Source organism: Arvicola amphibius, chromosome 10 (genome assembly GCF_903992535.2).
Source record: "Arvicola amphibius chromosome 10, mArvAmp1.2, whole genome shotgun sequence".
NCBI classification, from domain to species: domain Eukaryota; kingdom Metazoa; phylum Chordata; class Mammalia; order Rodentia; family Cricetidae; genus Arvicola; species Arvicola amphibius.
In genome coordinates this window covers 111,528,458-111,549,027 of record NC_052056.1, presented here as the reverse complement: position 1 = coordinate 111,549,027, position 20,570 = coordinate 111,528,458, and the positions used below count along the sequence as shown (strand labels likewise).

The following is a 20,570-nucleotide window of genomic DNA, read 5'->3' as shown; positions in this document are numbered from 1 at the left end:
AATCAAAAGAAAAGCACCAGACGCCCCCAGCACTGTAGTGTTCACGGCAGCTAAGGCATGGAAATAACCCAGCATCCACAGCGAGGAAGTGGATGACGAGGGTAAACGAAAAACTCTCTAAGTAAGGTGCCACTCACAGGTCCTAACTTAAGGCTTCAATGTTTCTTTTTTAGGGAAGCTTAAACTTCCTATACTAGAGGTATCTTTATTTTCTTCTTAAATATATCAAAAACATTGTTTTCATATCCCATGATTAAGTAAGACATTCCTATAACTGACCCTTTATCTAGCTAAGGAAGCTTTCTCTTATCTGTTGTTTGCTAAGAATTTATTTTTGCATGTTTACGGGTGTTGCAAAGATGCTTCTCATAACTGTAATGAGGAAGAGGCAAAAACAAGATCGGGAAGGATGTGAGCCACGTGGTCACCTGTTTATGAGCCCTCCAAATGTACAAAACAACTCAATAGACTGCCAACGGGTCAGCACAAGAAACTGTTCTAAGGTCATGCGCCAACTTTGCAGAGGAAACCCTTTGGAGACAGAAACAAGACCAAACAGGGACGGGACGTCATCTAAGATATCCCCTGTGTTTGTTTTGTTTTGTTTGCCTTTACAGATATCTAGGGACTAGAGAGATGCTCTGCAGTTAGAGTACATTCAACACTTGGGGTACCTGTGTTCGGTTCCCAGCACCAGTGTCTGGCAGCTCACAAGTGCCTGTAACTCCTCCAGCTGCAGGGGATCCAACACCCTCTTCTGTTATCCATGGACACCTGTACTCTCATGGCAGACACAATCACACACACACACACAATAAATAAATAAATAAATAAATAAATAAATAAATAAATAAATATATTTTAACATATTTTTTAAAATAAAATTTTCTGAACTACATGATATCAAGACTCTATGAACCTGAAATGGCAGGTAAGATCCTTTTTTAAAACTTTATTGATTTTTTTTTGTGAATTACACATCATGCACCTCAATCCCACCCATCTCCTGGTCCCTCCATATCCTTCCTCCATTCTTACAACCCCCACCAAAGGAAAAAAAATAAATTAAAAACGAAAAAAATCAAAAATTAAAAAAGAAAAACATCTTGCTGTGGAGGCTGCAGTGTGTCACAGTGTGTCATTGTGTGTCATAGTGTGTCCCTGTGTGTCCCACAGCACACCCTTCTGCTCAAACAGCTTTACTTGCAAATGCTCATTTGCAGTGAGTCGTTGCCCTGGTTCAAGACCTCTGGCCTCTGCTACACTATCAATGCTGGATCCTGACCAGGTCTCCTATCAGATATCCTTTTGTTGCCCTGGGTCATGGTGATCCTGTAGCTTCAGTTCTGCAGGACTGGTCCCATCACGAGCTCCAGCAGTTCACAGATGGGGTAAATGCTGTGGTGGGCCAATTCAACACCGTGGATCTGGGCCTGGGTGGCAGCTGAGTTGTTCAGCCGGCCCACTCTCCTGCACCCGCAGCACCACCGACACCACCTAGGCCAGCTCTCCTGCTCTGGTGTCCTTGGGGCTGCCTCTCCTGTACCCATGCCACCAGGTCTAGCTGTACTTCTAGGTTCCAGGACTGGCTCTCCCGAGCGCTGCAGCTGGTGAGAAGTGGAGCCAGCTCTCCCACGCCCACTCCACCAGGGCCAGTTATTCCACATCGCCCAAGGATGGGGCAGGGCATGATCTTTTTATATATAACTCTTACATGCTTAGCCTTTTCATAATAAAAAGCAAAGACAAGGAGCTGGAGAGGTGACTCATTTGGTAGAGAGCTTGCTATGCAAACATGAGAACCTAAGTTCAGCTCCAAAGTAGCCACGTTTTTTTTTTTTTTTTTAAAGGCATTGTAGCATAGGCTGTAATTTCCAACAATGAGGAAGTAGAGAAGGGAGACCCCTTGGAGGGTACTGGGCAGACAGTTGAGCTGAATCGGTAAGTTCCAGTTCAATGAGAGATCATGTTGCCAAAACTAAGGTGGAGAATGATTCTGTCCACCATACGCATACACAGAGACTGGGGGACAAAGAGACAGAGACACAGAGACAGGAATTAAGAAAAACAACTAGATTGTGACATTCCCTTTTCAGTGAGTTATCACTACAATCTCTGTCCAAGGTAACCATCAACCATCAGTATATATTCTTTTTTTTTTTCTTTTGGTTTTTGGTTTTTTTGAGAAAGCGTTTCTCTGTGTAACAGCCCTGGTTGTCCTGGAACTTGTTTTATAGACCAGACCCATAGAGATCCACCTGCCTCTGCCTCCTGCAGGCAGGGATTAAAGGTGCGTGCTACCACTCCCGGCCAGACTGCATTCTTAGGAAAGGATCAGGTTAGAACTGATTCATCAGCTGTAAAGAAAGGGACTGCTCTGGGGAGATGGCTCTGTGGCTAAAGTGTTTGCTGCACAATCGTGTAGACTGGAGTTCAGATTCCCAGGACTCACAAAGTACCATATGGACCAGGAGACCTGACTGCAACTCCAGCCTCAGAAGATAGAAATGGGAGGTCCCCAGAGCAAGCCGACTGCTGAGCCCTGGGTTCGAGTGAGAGGCCCTGCCTCAGTGAATCATGTGGAAGAGTGACTAAGGGTGATTCCCAGCGCCAACCTGGGGCTTCCACATGCACAGCACATACATACACATGTGAAATACACAAAGAGAGTGACACGTGAAAACAGGAAGGGGTGGGGAAGCCATTCATTCATTTAGGAAGTCAGAGGAGATTTTTCCAGAAAGGGTCAGTGGTCCTCTGGCTACAAAGATCTAAAGAGAATGCAAGCTACATCTTTGCCTTGAGGTTCAGTCCTGGGGTTCACTTCCTCTTCCATAGTCCAAAATCTCCGAGTTTGCTTTATATAGTCTGGCCACAGCTGACACCTGACCTCAGATGAATTTCCCACACCTCATCTTGGCATCTCCAGAGACAGATGCTCCTTTCATCCTCCACGGCTGCGGTAGGTGGCACTGATTATCAATCCGACAGGATCCAGAATCACCTAATGGGCAAGGCTCTGAGCACGCCTGTGGGGTTTTCTTGATTAGATTGAAATTGAAATACTCACTCTAAAAGTGGGTATCATCATCCCGTGTGGTGGGGTCCTGAACTACATGAAAAGGAGAAAGCTGTGGTCGGCAAAATGTCTCAGTGGTTAAATACACCTGCTGCCAAGCGCGATGACCTGAGTTCAATCTCTGAGATCCATATGGTAGTGGAAGACTGACTTCCAGAAGTTGTACTTGACGTCCACGTATGCAGCATGACACACGCGCGCACGCGCGCGCACACACACACACACACACACACACACACAGCAACAACTTAATAAAAAATTTTTCTTTTTTATTGATTTTTATTGAGCTCCACATTTTTCTCTGCTTCCCTCCCTGCCTCTCCCCTCCCCCTTCAACCGTCTCCCAAGGTCCCCATGCTCCCAATTTACTCAGGAGATCTTGTCTTTTTCTACTTTCTACTTCCCATGTAGATTAGATCTATGTATGTCTCTCTTAGTGTCCTCATTATTGTCTAAATTCTCTGGGATTGTGGCTTGTAGGCTGGCTTTCTTTGCTTTATGTTTAAAAACCACCTATGAGTGAGTACATGCGATAATTGTCTTTCTGGGTCTGGGTTACCTCACTCAAAATAATGTTTTCTAGCTCCATCCATTTTCTTGCAAAATTCAAGATGTTATTATATTTTTCTGCTGTGTAGTACTTTATTGTGTAAATGTATCACATTTTTCTTATCCATTCTTCAGTCAAGGGGCATCTAGGTTGTTTCCAGGTTCTGGCTATGACAAACAAAGCTGCTATGAACATAGTTGAGCACATGCTCTTGTGGCACAATTGAGCATCCTTTGGATATATACCCCAAAGTGGTATTACTGGGTCTTGAAGGTTGTTTCCTAATTTTCTGAGAAATCACCATACCGACACCCTAAAGGATTGTACCAGCTTGCATTCCCACCAGCAATGCAGAAGTGTTCCTTTTTTTCCACAACCTCTCTAGTATAAGTTGTCATCAGTGTTTTTGATCTTGGAATCTCAGAGTTTGCATTTCTCTGATGACTAAGGATGTTGAACATTTCCTTAAGTGTCTTTCAGTCATTTTAGATTCCTCTGTTGAGAGTTCTCTGGTTAGGTCTGTACTCCATTTTTTTAATGGATTATGTGTTCTTTTGGTGTCCAATTTCTTGAGTTCTTTGTGTATTTTGGAGATTAGACCTGTCTGATGTGGGGTTAGTGAAGATCTTTTCCCATTCTGTAGGCTGTCGATTTGTCTTGTTGACCGTGTCCTTTGCTTTACAGAAGCTTTTCAGTTTCAGGAGGTCCCATTTATTAATTGTTTCTCTCAGTGTCTTGCTACTGGGGTTATATTTAGGAAGTGGTTCCCTGTGCCAATGCATTCAAGAGTATACTTTCTCTCTATAAGGTTCAGTATGGCTGGCTTTATGTTGAGGTCTTTGATCCATTTGAACTTGAGTTTTGTGCATGGTGATAGATATGGGTCTATTTTCATTCTTCAACATGTTGATATCCAGTTATGCTAGCACCACTTATTAAATATGCTTTCTTTTTTCCATTTGATATTTTTTTGCTTCTTTGTCAAAAATCAGGTGTTCGAAGATGTGTGGATTGATATCTGGGTCTTCTATTTGGTTCCATTGGTCCTCCTGTCTGTTCTTATGCCAATACCAGGCTGTTTTCAGTTCTGTAGCTCTGTAGTAGAGTTTGAAGTCAGGCATTATGATGCCTCCAGAAGTTCTTTTATTGTACAGGATTGTTTTGACTATCCCAGGTTTTTTGCTTTTCCATATGAAGTTGAGTACCATTCTTTCAAGGTCTTTGAAGAATTTTGCTGGGATTTTGATGGGCATTGCGTTGAATCTGTCAACTTAATAAAATTTTAAAGCAAAAGACAGTCTTTAACCCTGGTGTTTGGGAGGGAGAGGAAGTTGGGTCTCTGCGTGGACTAGGACAGCCAAGACCCTGTGCGTGTGTCCTTGAGGGTAGCATTCCAACAGTATCTCTTTCAGAACTTCCTCTGACTTTGCCAAGCATAGTAACATGTTCTCCTTCATCAGGGCTGATGAATCAAATCCATGCAAACCCTTTCATAAATGTGTTAAAAAGACATTATGCCATTCTCCTTTCTCCCTCTCTTTCTTTCTCCCTCTCCCTCTATCTCTATGTCTATCGTCTCTATCTCTATCTCTATTTCTCTATCTCTATCTCTATCTCTATCTCTATATCTCCCCCTCCTCCCTCTTATTAAGAACTACTTGGGGTGTGCCCTGCCTGGAAGCTCTGATGCAGTCATGGCCTGCCTCTCATTTCCTGATGGTAAAGGAAAGAGAAGTGCCATGTTCAACAAGAAGCCTTCTGAGAAGAGGAGTAGGGCCTTCTGTTTTCTTGGAAAAGCAACTCCCGGCCCTACATCACTCCTCCAAGCACTGACTATGCGTGTGTTTTAACTCTTTATCCTTGAGATCTGTGCTGATGTGTTTGATGCAAGGGCTTAAAGTTTACACATAATCATACATGGTGTGTACATATGTGTGTGTGCATGCGTGAATGCGTGTGTGTGTGTGTATGTGTGTGTGTGTGTGTGTGTGTGTGTGTGTGTGTGTGTGTGTGTGTGATTACACCTCCAGTCATTTCTATTACAAGTGGGAGATGCTTCCTGCAGTCACCCTATTCTAATTGCAGCACTGATACTGTGTCTTCAGCTCCTGAAGGGGAAGAATTCACTCTGGGGCACTTGTAGAGTAACCAAAAAGTCAAGTTTTTTTTTAGAATACAAATATACATTTTTATTTATAAAAGATAGCCCATTGCATAGAGAGAACAAAAATGAGTGTAAAAGTTTTCTCTTAAAAGAAGTAGCAGTATTAAACAGTCAACAAGTATCTGAGGATATTTCCTCCACCTTTTGCTGTCTAGGGAGCTAATGAAGACCCACTCATAGTCGTGACTTGCATCTCAGGATGTGCAGTTCTGGCGGAACTATCATCACACTGAAGATTCTAGTCATCAGAAAGGGAAGCAAAGTCTGCCCTCCAGAGTGGCTGACTCAGTCAGCCCCCGTGAGAGCTGCCATCCTTTGAACTGAATAGTCTTACTCTTCCATTTTCCCTCCCCTTCTTGGTCTGAGGTGGTTTCCTTCATGGAGAAGGTGGGGGCATCCTCAGCACCATCCTTACATATGATTTAGTCTGGTGCAAGTAAATGCATTTGACCCAAAAGTGCACATAAAGGTATACCTATAAGTAAAATCTAGACGTTAACTAGAGGAAAGGGCAGTGGTGTCTTGCACCTCAAGGGAGGACTTTTGGAGCCTGCAGGGGCCCAAATGGGCCTTTCTGTTCTCCACAGCGACGGTTGTCTCCTCTGAGCTGCAAGCCCTCTTATTTGTCTCCCCTTGCGCCCCCAACCTCGCCACTTTAACCCTTACATGTCTTTTTAACCCTGACAGGTTGTTTTTGGATTTTGGTTTTGGATTTTTTTGTTTGGTTTAATTTGGTTTGGTTGGTTGGTTATTTTCTGTTGGGTTGTGTTGTTGTTGTTGTTGTTGTTGTTGTTGTTGTTGGGGTTGGTTTTGTTTGTTTGTTTGTTGTTAAAGGCAGGGTTTTTCTGTATACAGTCCTACCTCTCTTGGATCTGTAGACCAAGCTGACCTGGAACTCTCAGAGACCCGCCTGCCTCAGCCTCCCAAGCACTGGGATTAGAGGTGTGCGCCACTACTCCAGGCTACCCTGACAGGTTGTTTTTGTTGTTGTTGTTGTTGTTGTTGTTGTTGTTTAACTGTAGCAATTTCCATTTCTCCCAACTTTTGCTTTTTGAGATCTGGAAATATTACCTGAACGACTAAGATATGACTCATCTGTTGTATGTCCTCATCAGATCTTACGGACTTATCCACTGCTTGGGGACAAAGGGATTGCCCCCAACTATGGTGCCATAAACAACTCAGAATGAGCCTCCTAGGAAGTAGATGTCCCCTTGGGATGACCTCCTTCTTACGAATATATGTTTTTTAAATATCAGAAGCTAGGAAGATGATTTCACTAACAAAGGACTTGGTTTGACAGCATGAGGGCCTAATTCAGATCCCTAGCACGCACTTCAAAAGGCTTGGTTCAGCAGCAAGCACTTATAACCCCAGCCCTGCATGGAGACAGGAGGATCCCTAGGATTCACTGAATAGCCCGTTTATTGGAACCAGTAATTCTAGGTTCAACAGGAGATCCTTTTTCAAAAAATAAGGTGTAGTCAGTCTGGCGGAGTGGTTCAGTGGGCAAAGGTTCTTGCCCTGCATGCCTGGTGGCCTGAATTTACTTGACTGAACCTTGTAGCCCTCAAAAATGTAAAAGGAGACACCCAACGAACCAAGTTGTTTTCTGACCTCTGTATGTGTATACACACACACACACACACACACAGGATTTGAAAAAAACAATGTGAAAAGTGATAGAGGAGAACATATGACAACCTCTGGCCTACACACACACATACCATACACATACACATGCACACATGCACACATGTGTACTCACAAATATACACATATACACATACCATACACATACACATGCATACATGAACACATGCACACACATACATTATACACACATACCATACTCATACATATGCACACACATACATCATACACATACACACATAAACTTATCAAAGGACATATGCTGTTACAATTTTACTATGTACTTTCACCTTCCAAATTGCTTTCCCAGATGACTGAATTTGTACTTCAATCAGCAGTGAACAAGGATTCCTTTCTCTCCACATCCCTCCACATCCTTACCAATTCTAAAAACTACCCACCCTTTCTTTTTTTTTTTTTTGGTTTTTCGAGACAGGGTTTCTCTGTGGCTTTAGAGCCTGTCCTGGAACTAGCTCTTGTAGACCAGGCTGGTCTCGAACTCACAGAGATCCGCCTGCCTCTGCCTCCCGAGTGCTGGGATTAAAGGCGTGCGCCACCATCGCCCGGCTCTACCCACCCTTTCATCCAGCTGTAGTGGTACACACCTGTAATCCTAGAATTTGGGAGGCTGCAATAGAAGTATTGTGACTACAAAGCCAGCCTGGGTTACAATCAGATGAAAAATTATCCACTTGTCTTTAATATTTTAAATATCTGTATATATGTATATCCATGTGTATATGAATGTAAGTACCTGAGGGAGTCAGAAGAGAGCATGGGGTCCCATCAGCTGGAGTCACAAGAGACAATGAGTCACCTGATGTGGAGACCCAGAAATGAACTCATTTGACAAAAGCAGTACACTCTCTTAACCCCTGAGCCACCTCTCCTCCCTCTGCCCACTTCTTTTATTGTTTGCTATTTTATTTAGTATAAGTGACATAGTGTTACTTGTGCTTCAATTCCTAATGAACTTAAACTTTCCTTAAATGCATGTTCAACACTCTGTTTTGGCTTTGTTTGTTTTTGTGAACAGGGTCTTGTGTGATCCAGGTGGGCCCTGAGCTTGTGATTCTCCTGTATGAGCCCTGAGAACTGTGATCACAAGCATGAACCACATGAAGCCACACACGTTCATGTTGGATTTCTCCTTCTAGGTCTTGCTACTTCTTACCTTTGACCTGCTTTTTTGCTAATGCCTGTGGGTTTTTTTTTAATTTGCAGAAGTATTTTTGCAGATTCCAGAAAGCAAGTAATTGTTAGCTTTAGATGTGGCAATGAAGTCTCCGCACCCCACAAAGACACCATGTAGACCCCTTCCTCCTTTCACGTTGTCCACTTCTACTTTCATGGCAGCTTTTTTTTTTTCTACAACTAGTTTCTGCAAAAGAGAAAAGCCATGTGATAGTTGTCGTTCCAGCTTATTTTGCATAACATGACACTCTTCGGTCCCATCCATTTCCTTGCAGATAGCATTGTTTCTCTTTTTGATGAGAGACTAAAACTCCACTGTGTGTTTAGACCACATTTCCTTTATCCATCCATCTGCTGATGGACGCTTCAGCTGTTCCATAGCTAGTGCTGTAACAGGTATGGAAGGCAATGCTGTGGTGTACTAACTGACACAGATTCCTTCAAACATACACCCAGGGGGTGGCATAGCTGACGAATTAGTCATACGCTAGCCCTGCTTTCAGCGGGTGCCCTGGTTTTGTTTCCTGTTGCTGTGTAAAAGTACCTGGTGAAATCAAGTCTGAGGAGAAAAAATTATTACACTCACAACTCCAGATTGCAAAGTCCTTTTCAGCAAGGAAGTCAAGATGGTGGGATGGACACATCCCGTCACAGTGAAAAGCAAAGAGGAATCTTTTCTGTGAGCTCATTGCTCAGCTTCCATCCTCACAAAACCAATGTAACTGAGACTGCTTTGTGTCCCAGCTGTGTCACCCCGGTTACAGACACAAGCCACCAAAGGCCATCCATGTTTACTGCTTTACAATCCATGATAGCCAAGATAAAGAATTGGCCTAAGTGTTCATCAACAGATGAATGAATATATTTTTATTTACTTACAGATAATGTGATATATTTACAGTGAAATCCTGTCCATCCACAAAGAAGAGTAAAATTGTGTTATCTGATGTGAGTGGCTGCACTGAAGATTGTCACCTGAAAGCAAAATAAGTTAGAAAACAGAGAGACAAGTATCACATTTTCCCTCATTTGCAGATCCTAGACTATATATAGATACATAAAGCTCACTGTCTCTCCGTGTGTGTGTGTGTGTGTGTGTGTGTGTGTAGTGTGTTTTGTGATGCTATTCCTGAAGATATATGAAAAAGTATATGCTCACCTGGATAGGAAACCAATGACAAACCGTAGTAAAGATACCACCACAGGAGTCCAATGAGATGAGCCAATGAGCGCGCTGAGGCTGCTCACAGGAATGTGTGTGAGGGGTCACCTACAGGAGCATGCACAACCCAAGTGCAGCTGCATCACTGAAAACCCACCCCAGCCTGGGTGTTGAAACCCTGGAGCTCTCTACATGAATTAGAAGCCTCTCAGTAGGTCCAAGATCCCACTGAAACCAGGAACAAGAGAAGGATGCCCACTATTCCCACTCCCTTTCAACATTGTGCTCAAAGTACTATCTTGAGCAACAAGGAAATTAAAGAGATCCAAACAGGGAAAGAAGTCGAACTATCCCTACTCAATGTGAAACTAGACACTGGAGAGAAGAGAAAAAAAACTAGCAGAAAACTTCTAGAGACAATGAGAAAGCTCAGCAGTATGGCAGGATACAGATCGCCTTACACAAACCAATAATTTTAACAACAGTCACAGAGAAGGAGAGTGTTGGCTCACGCCCATTTGTAACAGCCTAAAGGGAAATAAAACATCTAGGAATAAGCCTAACTAATGGAATGAAGGACCCTTACAATGAAAACATTAAACCTGTGAGAGAAAAAAAATAAAGACACTAGAAAATGGGAAGACATCCCATGTCCATGGATTGACAATATTAATATTGTGAAGATGACCATTTTACCAAGAGCTACTTACAGATTCAATGAAATCCCAATCAAAATCCTCATCTCATTCTATTCTAATAGAAAAAAAACTATTCTAAAATTCATATGGAATCCCAAAAGACTCCAGAAAACCAAAACAATCATGAACAAGAAGAAGAATACTGAAAGGATCGCCATTCCAGATCTTAAAATCTCCTGCAGAATCACAGAGGTAAGAACAGCATGGCACTGGCACAGACATGTAGAGCAATGGAACAAAAAATCAAAGACCCAGGCATGAGTGCATGTAACTTCACCCTCTTAATATCTGACAAGAGCAGAAAGGTAAGCTGGAGAAAGGAAAGCATCTTCAACAACTGGTTCTGGGAAAATGGGACATCCACATGCAGAAGGATAAAATCAGACCCGTATTTATCGCCTTGCATAAAAACTAACTATAGATAAATCAAAATGTAAACATAAAACCTGAACCTGCCCAAAGAAAACAGACGTAGTATGATCCATGATACAGGGGTAGGAGGGGACTTCCTCAATAGGGCTCCGTTTGTGTAAAAATTAAGGCCAATAATTGACAAAATAAAAAATAAAAAAAATAACAGCTCCTGCGAGTTCATGGCTGTCATGGGGATGCCAAGCATTTCAAACATGGGGCAATCCGGCTGAGACACCCATCACCTCCCTGACGGCCAGGGTTGATTCAGTTGCTGTGGCTGGCTAGGTGGGTGTCTGCTTCCTCCCTCGCCACTCCACAAGCATCCTTCCCAAAATGTGCGCTTAGCTGAAGAGGACAACCTTCCCTATAGATACAGGCTGGTCGGCTGGTCTTATGCCAAGGGTATGGGTGTAGCTGGGCTCCCCTGCTAGAGCCTCTAGACAGTCCTCAAGAGTATGACATGGGCCAACCCTACTCTTACATTCTCCTTGCCCCTTTACCACAAGCTTCCTGGGTGCTAAGGGAGCAGCAGATGCCTTCTTAGGACTGCGCTCTCAACTCTCCTCGATTTTCAGCATCTTTGTAGCCCCAGGAGTCTGCATTGACCTCCGTTCACCGAAAAGAGGGGCTTCTCTGGTTAAAGGTGTCTTGATGATGGGCCAGTCTATGTAAGCAGCAGTGGTAGACTGGCCGCACAGAGCCTAAGGTCTCCTCGGTTTGTTGCTGTGGTTGTCATTGTTTGCTTGTTTGTTTGCGTTTTTTTAAGTGGGTTTGGAGTACTAGGTATGCGTCTTTTTTTTTTTTTTTTTTTTTTTTTTTGCCTCAAAGTCTTTCACTGGCTTGGAACAAGCCCCCTGGGGTCCACCATCCCTTGGCACAAGGATTACAAATGAGCCACTGCACTTGGCTTTTTTTTTTCAGATTTATTTATTTTCGTGTGTTTGTGTGAATGTGTCTGTCTGTGCAAGTAGGTGGGTGCCTCAGAATGAACATGCAATTGAGAGGACTTTCAGGGGTCAATGGGTTCCCAGTATCAAACTCCGGGAATCAAGCTCATAAGCAAGTGTTTATACCAGCTGAGCCATCCCCTCAGCCTCTAGTTCTCCATCTCCTTCCCTCCTCTCCTCTTCCAGTTTCCCATCCCTAGCAATGTTTCGTGTACATTTTTTCTTTTATTTATGCTTGCTTGTAAAGAAAGGGTCTCGCTGGATGTAGTAGTGTAGACTGTCTTAGAAAGCTACAATGTGGGCCGGGCTGGTCTTGAACTCACAGACTCTCAATACTGGGATTCCAGAAGTTCGCCACTACTCCCAGCTTGCAGGGAGTTGTTTTTGTTTTGAATTTTAGATTTGCACTGCGCAGGAATGTGTCACATGGGCACGTTTTCGTGCAAGCACATACTGTGCATCGAGCACATCCCTCCGCCTTCCCGTTTCCTACACCTCCCCCTCCCCTTAGCCCCTCTCTTTCCCCTAGGTGGTTTCACTTCTACATTCTTGTCATGTATACATTCGCGATTTTTATGAAACTATATAAAATCTAGGAACCACAAAAGAGAGAAAGCACTCAGTAGTTGTCTTTCTGAAACTGACTTAATTCACTTAATATGATTGTCTCCAGTTGCATCCATTTTTCTGCCAACAACATAAACGTGTCTTTTATGACTTTAAAAGCCACATTTTCTCCATCTATTCCTCTGTGATTGGACACCAAACATGGTTTTATAACTTAGCTATTGTGGTAAAGGTTTTCTTTTTAACTCGCTTTTAATTTTGTTTCATGTTCATTCTTCTTGTTTTCAATTACATGTAGGGGTGTGTGTGCACACTGGAGTGCAGGAGCCAAAGAGAACAGAGGTATCAGACCTCTGGAGCTGGAGTTATGGGTGGTAGCGAGCCATCTAACGGATGCTGGGACTGAACTGGGGTCCTCTGCAAAAAGAGGCCCCCTTAACCACTGAGCCATCTCTTAAGCCCCCCATGTGTTTTTTAAATTGTTTTTATCGTTTGAAATTTTCCCAGTGCATTTTAGTCAGCGCCATCACCCTTCCTCTCCCACTGGGAGTCTTTGTCTCAGTGACTCCCCTCCCTGTGGTCTTGTCTTCTTTGTGAGTGTGGCCCACTGAGTTTAGCGAGGGCTGCGTCCCTGAGCACAGGTGGAAGGTTATTTATTTACAGGGGCAGGACAAGTAGCCAGTGGCACCAGCACTAAAGCAAATGACACTCTCTCTCCCAGCAACAGTAGCACGATTAATTAAAAAACGCAGAGACAGAAACTGGAGTTCAACCTGAAGGTCAGAAAAGGAAAACAGTCAGCCACTGGCTCTTACCTCTACCTCATTCCGAAATGGCAAGCCTGCCTCCAGGAATCTCAGAATGAGACTGTGTGTGAGAGCTGTCTCCTCCCGTCTTATATTCCTCTGTAGCGCTGGGATTAAAGGTGTGCACCACTACCACCTGGCTTCTATGGCAAACTAGTGTGGCTACTGGGATTAACGGTGTGCATCACCTGTAAGGTTGACCAGGGTGGCTGTTTTATTCTCTGAACTTCAGGCGGGCTTTATTTATTAAAATACAAATGAAATATCACTACAAACAACTCTTCCTGGAGGTAGGTGGCCTTATTGGCCCCTTTCTCATCCATGATAAATTTAACATAGTGTCTGTCTCCCTGACCATTCCTGAGAAATATTAACACCCAAAGGAAATAATTTTTTCCCTGATATAACCCAATTCTCAGAGAAATTTCCGTCAAGCATCAGATATCCAATATTTGTTTAAAGAATACATTACATTTTGAGGCTGGGAAGATGTTCAGTATTGATTTGGGCCTGGGTTTGAGTTTGTTGCTTCTTTGTGACAGGGTCTTGTGTAGCTCAGGCTGGCCTCAGACTCGTCTAGGTAGCCAGATCTTTTGCCTCACTCTCCCAAAAGCTGGAATTAGATGTGCACCACCGCATCCAGCCTGTTCCCTACTGGGGATTCTGTTCAGGGTTTTGGGCATGACAGACAAGCTTTCTATTGACTTTGCTACAGCCCCAGGTTCATCTGTTTAGGTTTTGGTTTTTTGTTTGTTTATTTGTTTGCTGGGAGGTTTTACTGGGTTTTATTTTAGTTTGCCTTGATTTGGTTTGGTTTTGAGACACAGGCTCATTACATTATAATCCAGGTTAACCCTTAATGTTCTTCCTCAGGAGTTGTACACTTCTTTCATGTGTGTGTTTGTGTATGTGTGTTAATTTTCAGTTACATTTATTTACTTACTTTGTGTGCAGTTTCCACACACATGTGTGCCCACACAGACCATGACACATGTGTGAAGGTCACAAGGCAACTTTCAGGAGTTGGCTCTCCTCCCATGTAGGTCCTAGCACCAAACGCAGTCATCGAGCGTGGTGGCAAGTCCCTTTGGCAGCTGAGCCATCTCACTGGCCCCACCTTGTCCCTGAGACACAGAATCTCACGGTGACCTGGAACTCGCAGATGCTCCGGACACTTGCCTGGGTCCACTTCACCAGTGCTGGGATTACAGGCACATTCCACCCCACTCAGCTATTTCCTGAACACTAGGAGTCAGATTCAGGCCCTCCTGTTTCCACAGCAGCACTTTAGAGACTGAGTCCTTCCCTATGACATCAATTGCTCATCACAGGATCCCTTTGGGAGAGGCCCTGTCATTGGTCCCCCTTCTTCACAAAGGAGAAAACTTCTAAACGGTACACCACCTCCAGGCCTACCCTACTCTCCCCAGCAGAAGACCCGGCCAGCTTAGTTAAGAGTTCCCACAAAAGTATTCTCTCCCTTCCAACCAAAGTCAGCTGAATTCACATCAAGGTCAAGCAGTGTCTAAACAACACCTTCAGGTCAACATCACACCTAAAGAGATTTTTCAGGAGTCAGCAAGGTCCTGAGACACTTGGCTGGATTCAATATTTTCTGCCTCAGGAGAAATCTCAGCCCTGAGCTCATAAGAGGCAGAGACCAGAGCTGAGGGAGAGAGGGCAGCTCAGGCAGTAACTGTCTACTTTACAAGCATGAGGATCTAAATTTGATCCCCAGTAGCTACCCTAACAGAGACAGTTGGTGTGGGGCAACCCCAGTGCTGAGGTGACAGACACGGGTGGGGCTCTGGGGCTTGGTGGCCAGCCTATAGTACTTAGCAAGTTCCTGGCCATTGAGAGACCCTGTTTCAGAAAAAAGGTGGATAGGGGCCAACAAGACAGAGCAGTAGATGAAGGAGCTTGCTGCCAAGTTTTGGTTCCAAGGTCCACATGGTAGAGAGAAAAAACCAATTCTCTCACAGGTTGTCCTGTGAGTGGAGCTCAGAGGGATCCCTACTCGTATGCCAGCAGCACAGACATACACTATAAATAAAATGGAAAACGTTTTTTAAAAAGATAAGTGTCACCTGGATAACAACACCCCAAGTTTTTCTCTGGGTGGGGGAGGGAAGAGAGAGAGAGAGAAAGAGAGAGAGAGAGAGAGAGAGAGAGAGAGAGAGAGAGAGAGAGAGAGAGAGAGAACACAGCTCTGAAGAGAAGCTCCTGGCACCGAGCAAACACAGCTGCAATGACCAAGCCACACAGATTGGAGCTGCCCCTCCCAGCCCCAGCCTTGCCCAGCACTGTGACCGTCCATTGGCTGGGTTCCTACACAAAGGAATTGAGGCCATGGAAGTGAAAAGGAAGGAAGGAAAAGAGATAGGATGGGACTAGGGTGGAGACCTAAATTTATATCTCTGTCCAGGGCTGGATCCCACCATCATCATGGACGCTGGTGGATACAGCAAGCTGGGAAGCACCATCGAGGAGGTCCCCAGAGGTATGAGTGAAGGGATCACCTCATCTTCCTCCCTGAGTCCTAATGTGGGGGGAGGGGTCACCAGTGTACAGACAGGACTGCAGAATGGCAGTGCCTGCACCCTGGGTGTGGGAAGAGTAGAGCCTGGGTGAGAATTCCCTGGGACCCAAAGGGCTGGGTAAGACAACCCTTGAGTCTTCCCCAGGAAGCCTGGTTGGGGGGCAGGTGTTATTCCAGACATAGACCCAGTTACATTGGCATAGAATTTTAACCCAACCTGGAGGAATCAAGAATCCATCGGTGTTCTACTAGGGCAGTTGGGACGCTGGGAGTACTACAAACAAAGGCTTTCCTTCCTGGTCTTGGCTTTCCTGGTGGCCACAGTGCTATGGGCTCTCATTCTGAGCACCCTATTGTCCAAGGGTGAGTGATTCTCTTTATGTGTACATGTATGTGCCTGCGTGAGGGTGTGACACGCGTGTGCAAGTGCCCACAGATGCCAGACAGCATCAGCTTCCCTAGAGCTGGAGTTACAGGCAGTCATGAGCTGTCGCATGTGGGTACTGAGAATTGAACTTGGGTTCTCAGGAAGAGCAGCTCGCTCTAACCCTCTGAACCATCTCTCCAGCCCACGACAATGATCCTTTAACGCAGAACAAGTTGTATGCCACCTGGCAGGGAAGGCACAAACTTGTTCCCTCTGTGGCGCACCAGATGGCATCCTGAACGTCAGTAAGTGTAAACCAGAGGTTCTCAACCTGTGAGTCACAACCCTTTGGTGTTCCCAAAGATCATCAAAAAACATATGCTTGCATTATGGGTCAGAACAGCAGCGAAATTATAATGACGAAGTAGCAAAGAAAATAATGTTATGGTTGGAGAGTCACCACAACATGAGGTGGTTATTAAATATTAAAGGGTCGAAGCATTAGGAAGATTAAGAACCACTAGAGTAAACCAAACATGTGTCTGTTTGGCGCTGTATGTATGCATTTATGCATGTCTCCTATCCGTGCCCGAGTGCTGTATTCCTGGACTGCTCCTCCGTGGATACCAAACACGGGTCCTCACACACTCTAGGAAAGCGGAAGGTTCCCAACTTCTGCTTGCTTCTCTGCAGCCTCCAGCGAGCGCAAGGCGCTGCTCAGCGACCAGGACCAGCTAAAGACAAACGGTGCGTGCGGAACTGCAAAGCAGGGAGTCTGCGTCCCCTGGCGGTAGGAGGTGGGACTGCCAGGGATTCAGAAACTGGGTAGTGAATTATCTGAGACCCCTGGAAATGGGGCTGAACCTGGCTTGGAGAAGGGTGTCCCCTGACCTAGTGTGTTGGGGGGGGGGGGATTCATTCCAGCCTCAGAGCAAAAGATGATGCTGAGTGCCCTGAAAGAAGATGTCGGAGCCTGCAGGAACTGCTGTAAGAAACGGGCCTGGTGGAGGCTTGAGAGCTGAGGGGCTGGGAAATGGGACAGGTGGGTGACACTGGCAGGTCATCCCCACATAGGCTCCGGGATGAAAGCGCAGTTGCAAACCACACTCGCTGAGTTTAAGAACACACAGACAAAGCTGATGGAGCAGGAGAGCGCCCTCAAAGAGCTGCAAGAGCGTGGTGAGAGCTGAAGCTGAACACGACCCCCTGACCCGACTTTCACCTCTAACCATAGCCACGCCCCTTCTTGGCAGTACAGTCCTAGACCCTCAGATCCCTGGTGACTCAACCTAGGGCTTCACATGCTAGGCAGGCTTTCTTCACTGCGTGACCCTAAGCAAGTGTTCTGCCTTTGAAACATTCCCCCAGCACCTCACTGGGCGATTCTAGGCAGATGCCCTAATACCAAGTTTATCACCAACACTCATTTTACATTTTATTTTGAGACAGGGTCTCACTAAGTTGCCTGGGATGCACTTAAACTCTGTAGCCCAATTTAGCCTCGAACTTGCAATCCTCCTCTGTCTCAGCCTTCTGAAGTAGCTGAAACCACCACGCCCAGACTGAAGTTATTCTTGACCCTGATACCAGCCATGAACTGGCAATGGACATAGATCTTGACCTATATATACATAAGTCCCAACCTTAACTCCCGCTCTAATTGTCCACCATTCTGACCCTGTAGTGACTCAGAGTTTGGCTAAAGCAGCCAGAGATCGTGAAGACATCCGCAGTGAGCTGTTCCAGGCACTGGAGGCTGTCAAGCAACAAAATAGTGAGCCAGAGAAAAGACTACGGATGGGGAGGAGTGGGCACTGTCTGGGGTTTTCAAGGCTTCTCCTTCTACCAGATGCGCCTTTTGACCTAAACCTTGTTTCTCCAGTATGCAACACCCTCCATGGCATTCCAATGGCCCCATTTGATAACAATTCATCTCTCTGACCCTCACCACCCAACAGAATCCTGTGAGCAGTGCCCCACATCATGGCTACACTTCCAAGGATCCTGCTACTATTTCTCAGAGACTCAGGCTATATGGGACACAGCGCAGAGCTACTGCTCAGTCCACGGTGCCCACTTGGTGATTGTCAAAGACCTGGATGAGCAGGTATGCAGCTGGGACTTGGCAGAGGAGATTCAGAGTTCACCTGAGCTTGTATGGCCGGGACATCAAGCAGTCTTGGCCAGATGACATCTCTATTCCCTTCCAGAGCTTCCTGAGTCAGCGCACGCGGGGCCGAGGCTATTGGTTGGGTCTGAGGACAGTTCGCCACCTCGGCAAGATTCAAGGCTACCAGTGGGTAGATGGAGTCTCACTCACCTTCAGGTAAGGAGCCGGCTCCAAGAGAGATTTGGAAGGGTAGTTAAGTTAGACCCTAGGAAAAAGCTTTGGGGTATGTCTAAAGACTAATTCCTAGGAGAGGATTGTTGCAGATGCTTTGGTGAGTGTGTATATAGTGCATGGGTAGCGTGCAAACCAACGCATGTGCATGCAAAAGCTAGGGGAGAACTCTGGATAGTCTGTTCTACCATTCCTTGCTTTATCCCACTGAGACAGGGTCTCTCAGTGAACCTGGATCTAGGCTGACTGACAGAAAACCCTGCCCTGCCAGGGTTACAAACACATGCACAGCCATAGCTGGATTTTTATGTAACTACTTGGGGTTTGAGCCCAAGTCCTTATGTTTGTACAACAAGGATCCTTTTCCACTGAGCAATCTCCACAGTCCCTGAACTAACCTTTTAAGAATGGAAAAGCTGCACCCTGGGAATTGGCTAAGAGTTCAATTCTGAACCCTTAAAAATGCACACTGTAATATAAACTCAAATTAGGCATTCAGGGTGTCTGTCTGTGCCAGAGTCAAGCAACAAGGTGGGGAGGGAAGGCTGGACCCTAGGTCTATAGCCAGCCCAGATTCCCAGTAACACTCCCCACTTGAACCACTGCAGTCACTGGAACTCTGGAGAGCCCAACGATTCCAGAGGACGTGAGGACTGTGTCATGATGCTACACTCGGGGCTGTGGAATGATGCACCATGTAGCAATGAGAAGGACGGCTGGATCTGCGAGAAGAGGAGCAGCTGCTGATCCTGCCCAGTGTCCCAGTGCCATGTCTGTTGCCTCAGGGTAAACCCAGAAGTGTGGCGCATGTTTCTTGAGCCCACTGCCAAGATATTTTTTGCTAATGCAACATTACTAAGAACCACTCAACCTGACCAGTGCATGCTTTGGAGACCCCAGCTCTGACTCACAAAATAGTACACCTCCCAGCTAATCTGACTTTTGTCAATTTCAAAATCACTGCTCTAAAGCCCTGGTCATCTGACCACCCCCCCACACACACACCTGCCTTCCTAGACACAGTATCAGAGCTGTTCTATCTTCCTGTATCCTCCTGTCCCATCCCTCTGACTTGGAGCTATCTCCATAGAGAAAAGGAGCATCAACAAATATTTGAGAACTGAATCAAGGCTCTGGGTCTGTGTCAGAAAAGAGTGATCTCAGTATCCCACAAGGAACATGCAAAGTAAAGTAATTTATTTTCCCAGGAAAGGTGTGCCAGAACCCAAACTGGGGTTGCAAGCAGCACACCTGGCCATGATTTTCTGTGACTTTCATCCCTGATGTAAGTGATGACCTCATCTCACCCCTACTGGTGGAATCTCAGCTTTTCACTCTGGCATGGTTGACTAATTAACACAAAAGGAAGAGGGGGCTTCAGAGAATATGGGCCTTTATCAAACTGACTACCTTCAATATTAAAAGGGGTTCTCACAATTCTTATCTCTGCATTATACAGTTTTTAATCATCTCCCTATTTTTGAAGAGGTAACCTTAACTGTCATTATGGAATCAGGACGATGGCTGGTCTGGTTTTTTTTTTTTTTCCAGCCGGAAGGTGTCATTGGCACAGCAGTCAGAAGGCCCCTCCAACGGGACTGTCTAAAAGACCCCAAAGTGTATTGGTGGTTTCTTTGTATAACATTCAGGTGTGGGGAGGAAAGGAGGTCCTTGTCTGGACAGAAACATGAAGAAGTGAAGACAAAAATTCCTAGCCTTAAAAGTCTGAGGCAGGGCCAGGTGGTGGTGGCACACACCTTTAATCCCAGCTTTCAGGAGGCAGATGCAGGCAGATCTCTGAGTTCCAGGACAGCCACGGCTACACCGAGAAACCCTGAAGAAAAGTCTGAGGCAGGAAACCAGAAGAAACCACAACAGCGATACTTTTTCAATGTTCAAATCAAAGTCCATTGAAATAGTTTGATAGGCTCACAAGTTCCTCCATCTGTTTGGTCCACTATTGTGTTTCTTAGGCCTCGAAGACTGGTCTCCAGAGTGCTGAACCTCAACTCAGGTCTGCTTTCAGACACTGTGATAGCTGTTGGAGAGACCAGATTCACGGTGTGAGCTCCCTCTCAGATGGCTTCTA

The 20,570-nt window shown here is 45.3% G+C and overlaps 1 protein-coding gene across 8 annotated transcripts; it reads left to right on the top strand.

Moving 5' to 3' along the window:
* The first annotated feature begins 15,600 nt into the window (after window positions 1–15,600).
* Clec4g (C-type lectin domain family 4 member G) lies at window positions 15,601–19,918 on the top strand. Of its 8 annotated transcripts, XM_042055921.1 has the most exons (10): window positions 15,607–15,734; window positions 16,026–16,136; window positions 16,834–16,937; window positions 17,065–17,127; window positions 17,215–17,319; window positions 17,825–17,914; window positions 18,099–18,247; window positions 18,351–18,466; window positions 19,090–19,267; window positions 19,690–19,918. In XM_042055921.1, the coding sequence occupies exons 1-9, from the start codon at window positions 15,619–15,621 to the stop codon at window positions 19,226–19,228; spliced, it is 993 nt and encodes a 330-aa protein (XP_041911855.1). In that variant the 5' UTR covers window positions 15,607–15,618; the 3' UTR covers window positions 19,229–19,267; window positions 19,690–19,918. The 8 variants fall into 8 exon arrangements, with proteins under 8 accessions (XP_038202507.1, XP_038202511.1, XP_041911855.1 ...); XM_038346579.2 differs by having other exon boundaries at window positions 15,601–15,734; window positions 16,834–16,887; window positions 19,090–19,918; XM_042055920.1 differs by having other exon boundaries at window positions 19,090–19,918.
* The last annotated feature ends 652 nt before the right edge of the window (window positions 19,919–20,570 follow it).

Bases quoted from the DNA above. Each gene is read 5' to 3' on its own strand.
- Clec4g (XM_042055921.1), top strand. From the start codon at position 15,619: ATGGGACTAGGGTGGAGACCTAAATTTATATCTCTGTCCAGGGCTGGA. The intron at 15,735-16,025 runs GTATGAGTGAAG...GTGTTCTACTAG, and splicing joins CATCGAGGAGGTCCCCAGAG to GGCAGTTGGGACGCTGGGAG. The intron at 18,248-18,350 runs GTATGCAGCTGG...ATTCCCTTCCAG, and splicing joins TCAAAGACCTGGATGAGCAG to AGCTTCCTGAGTCAGCGCAC.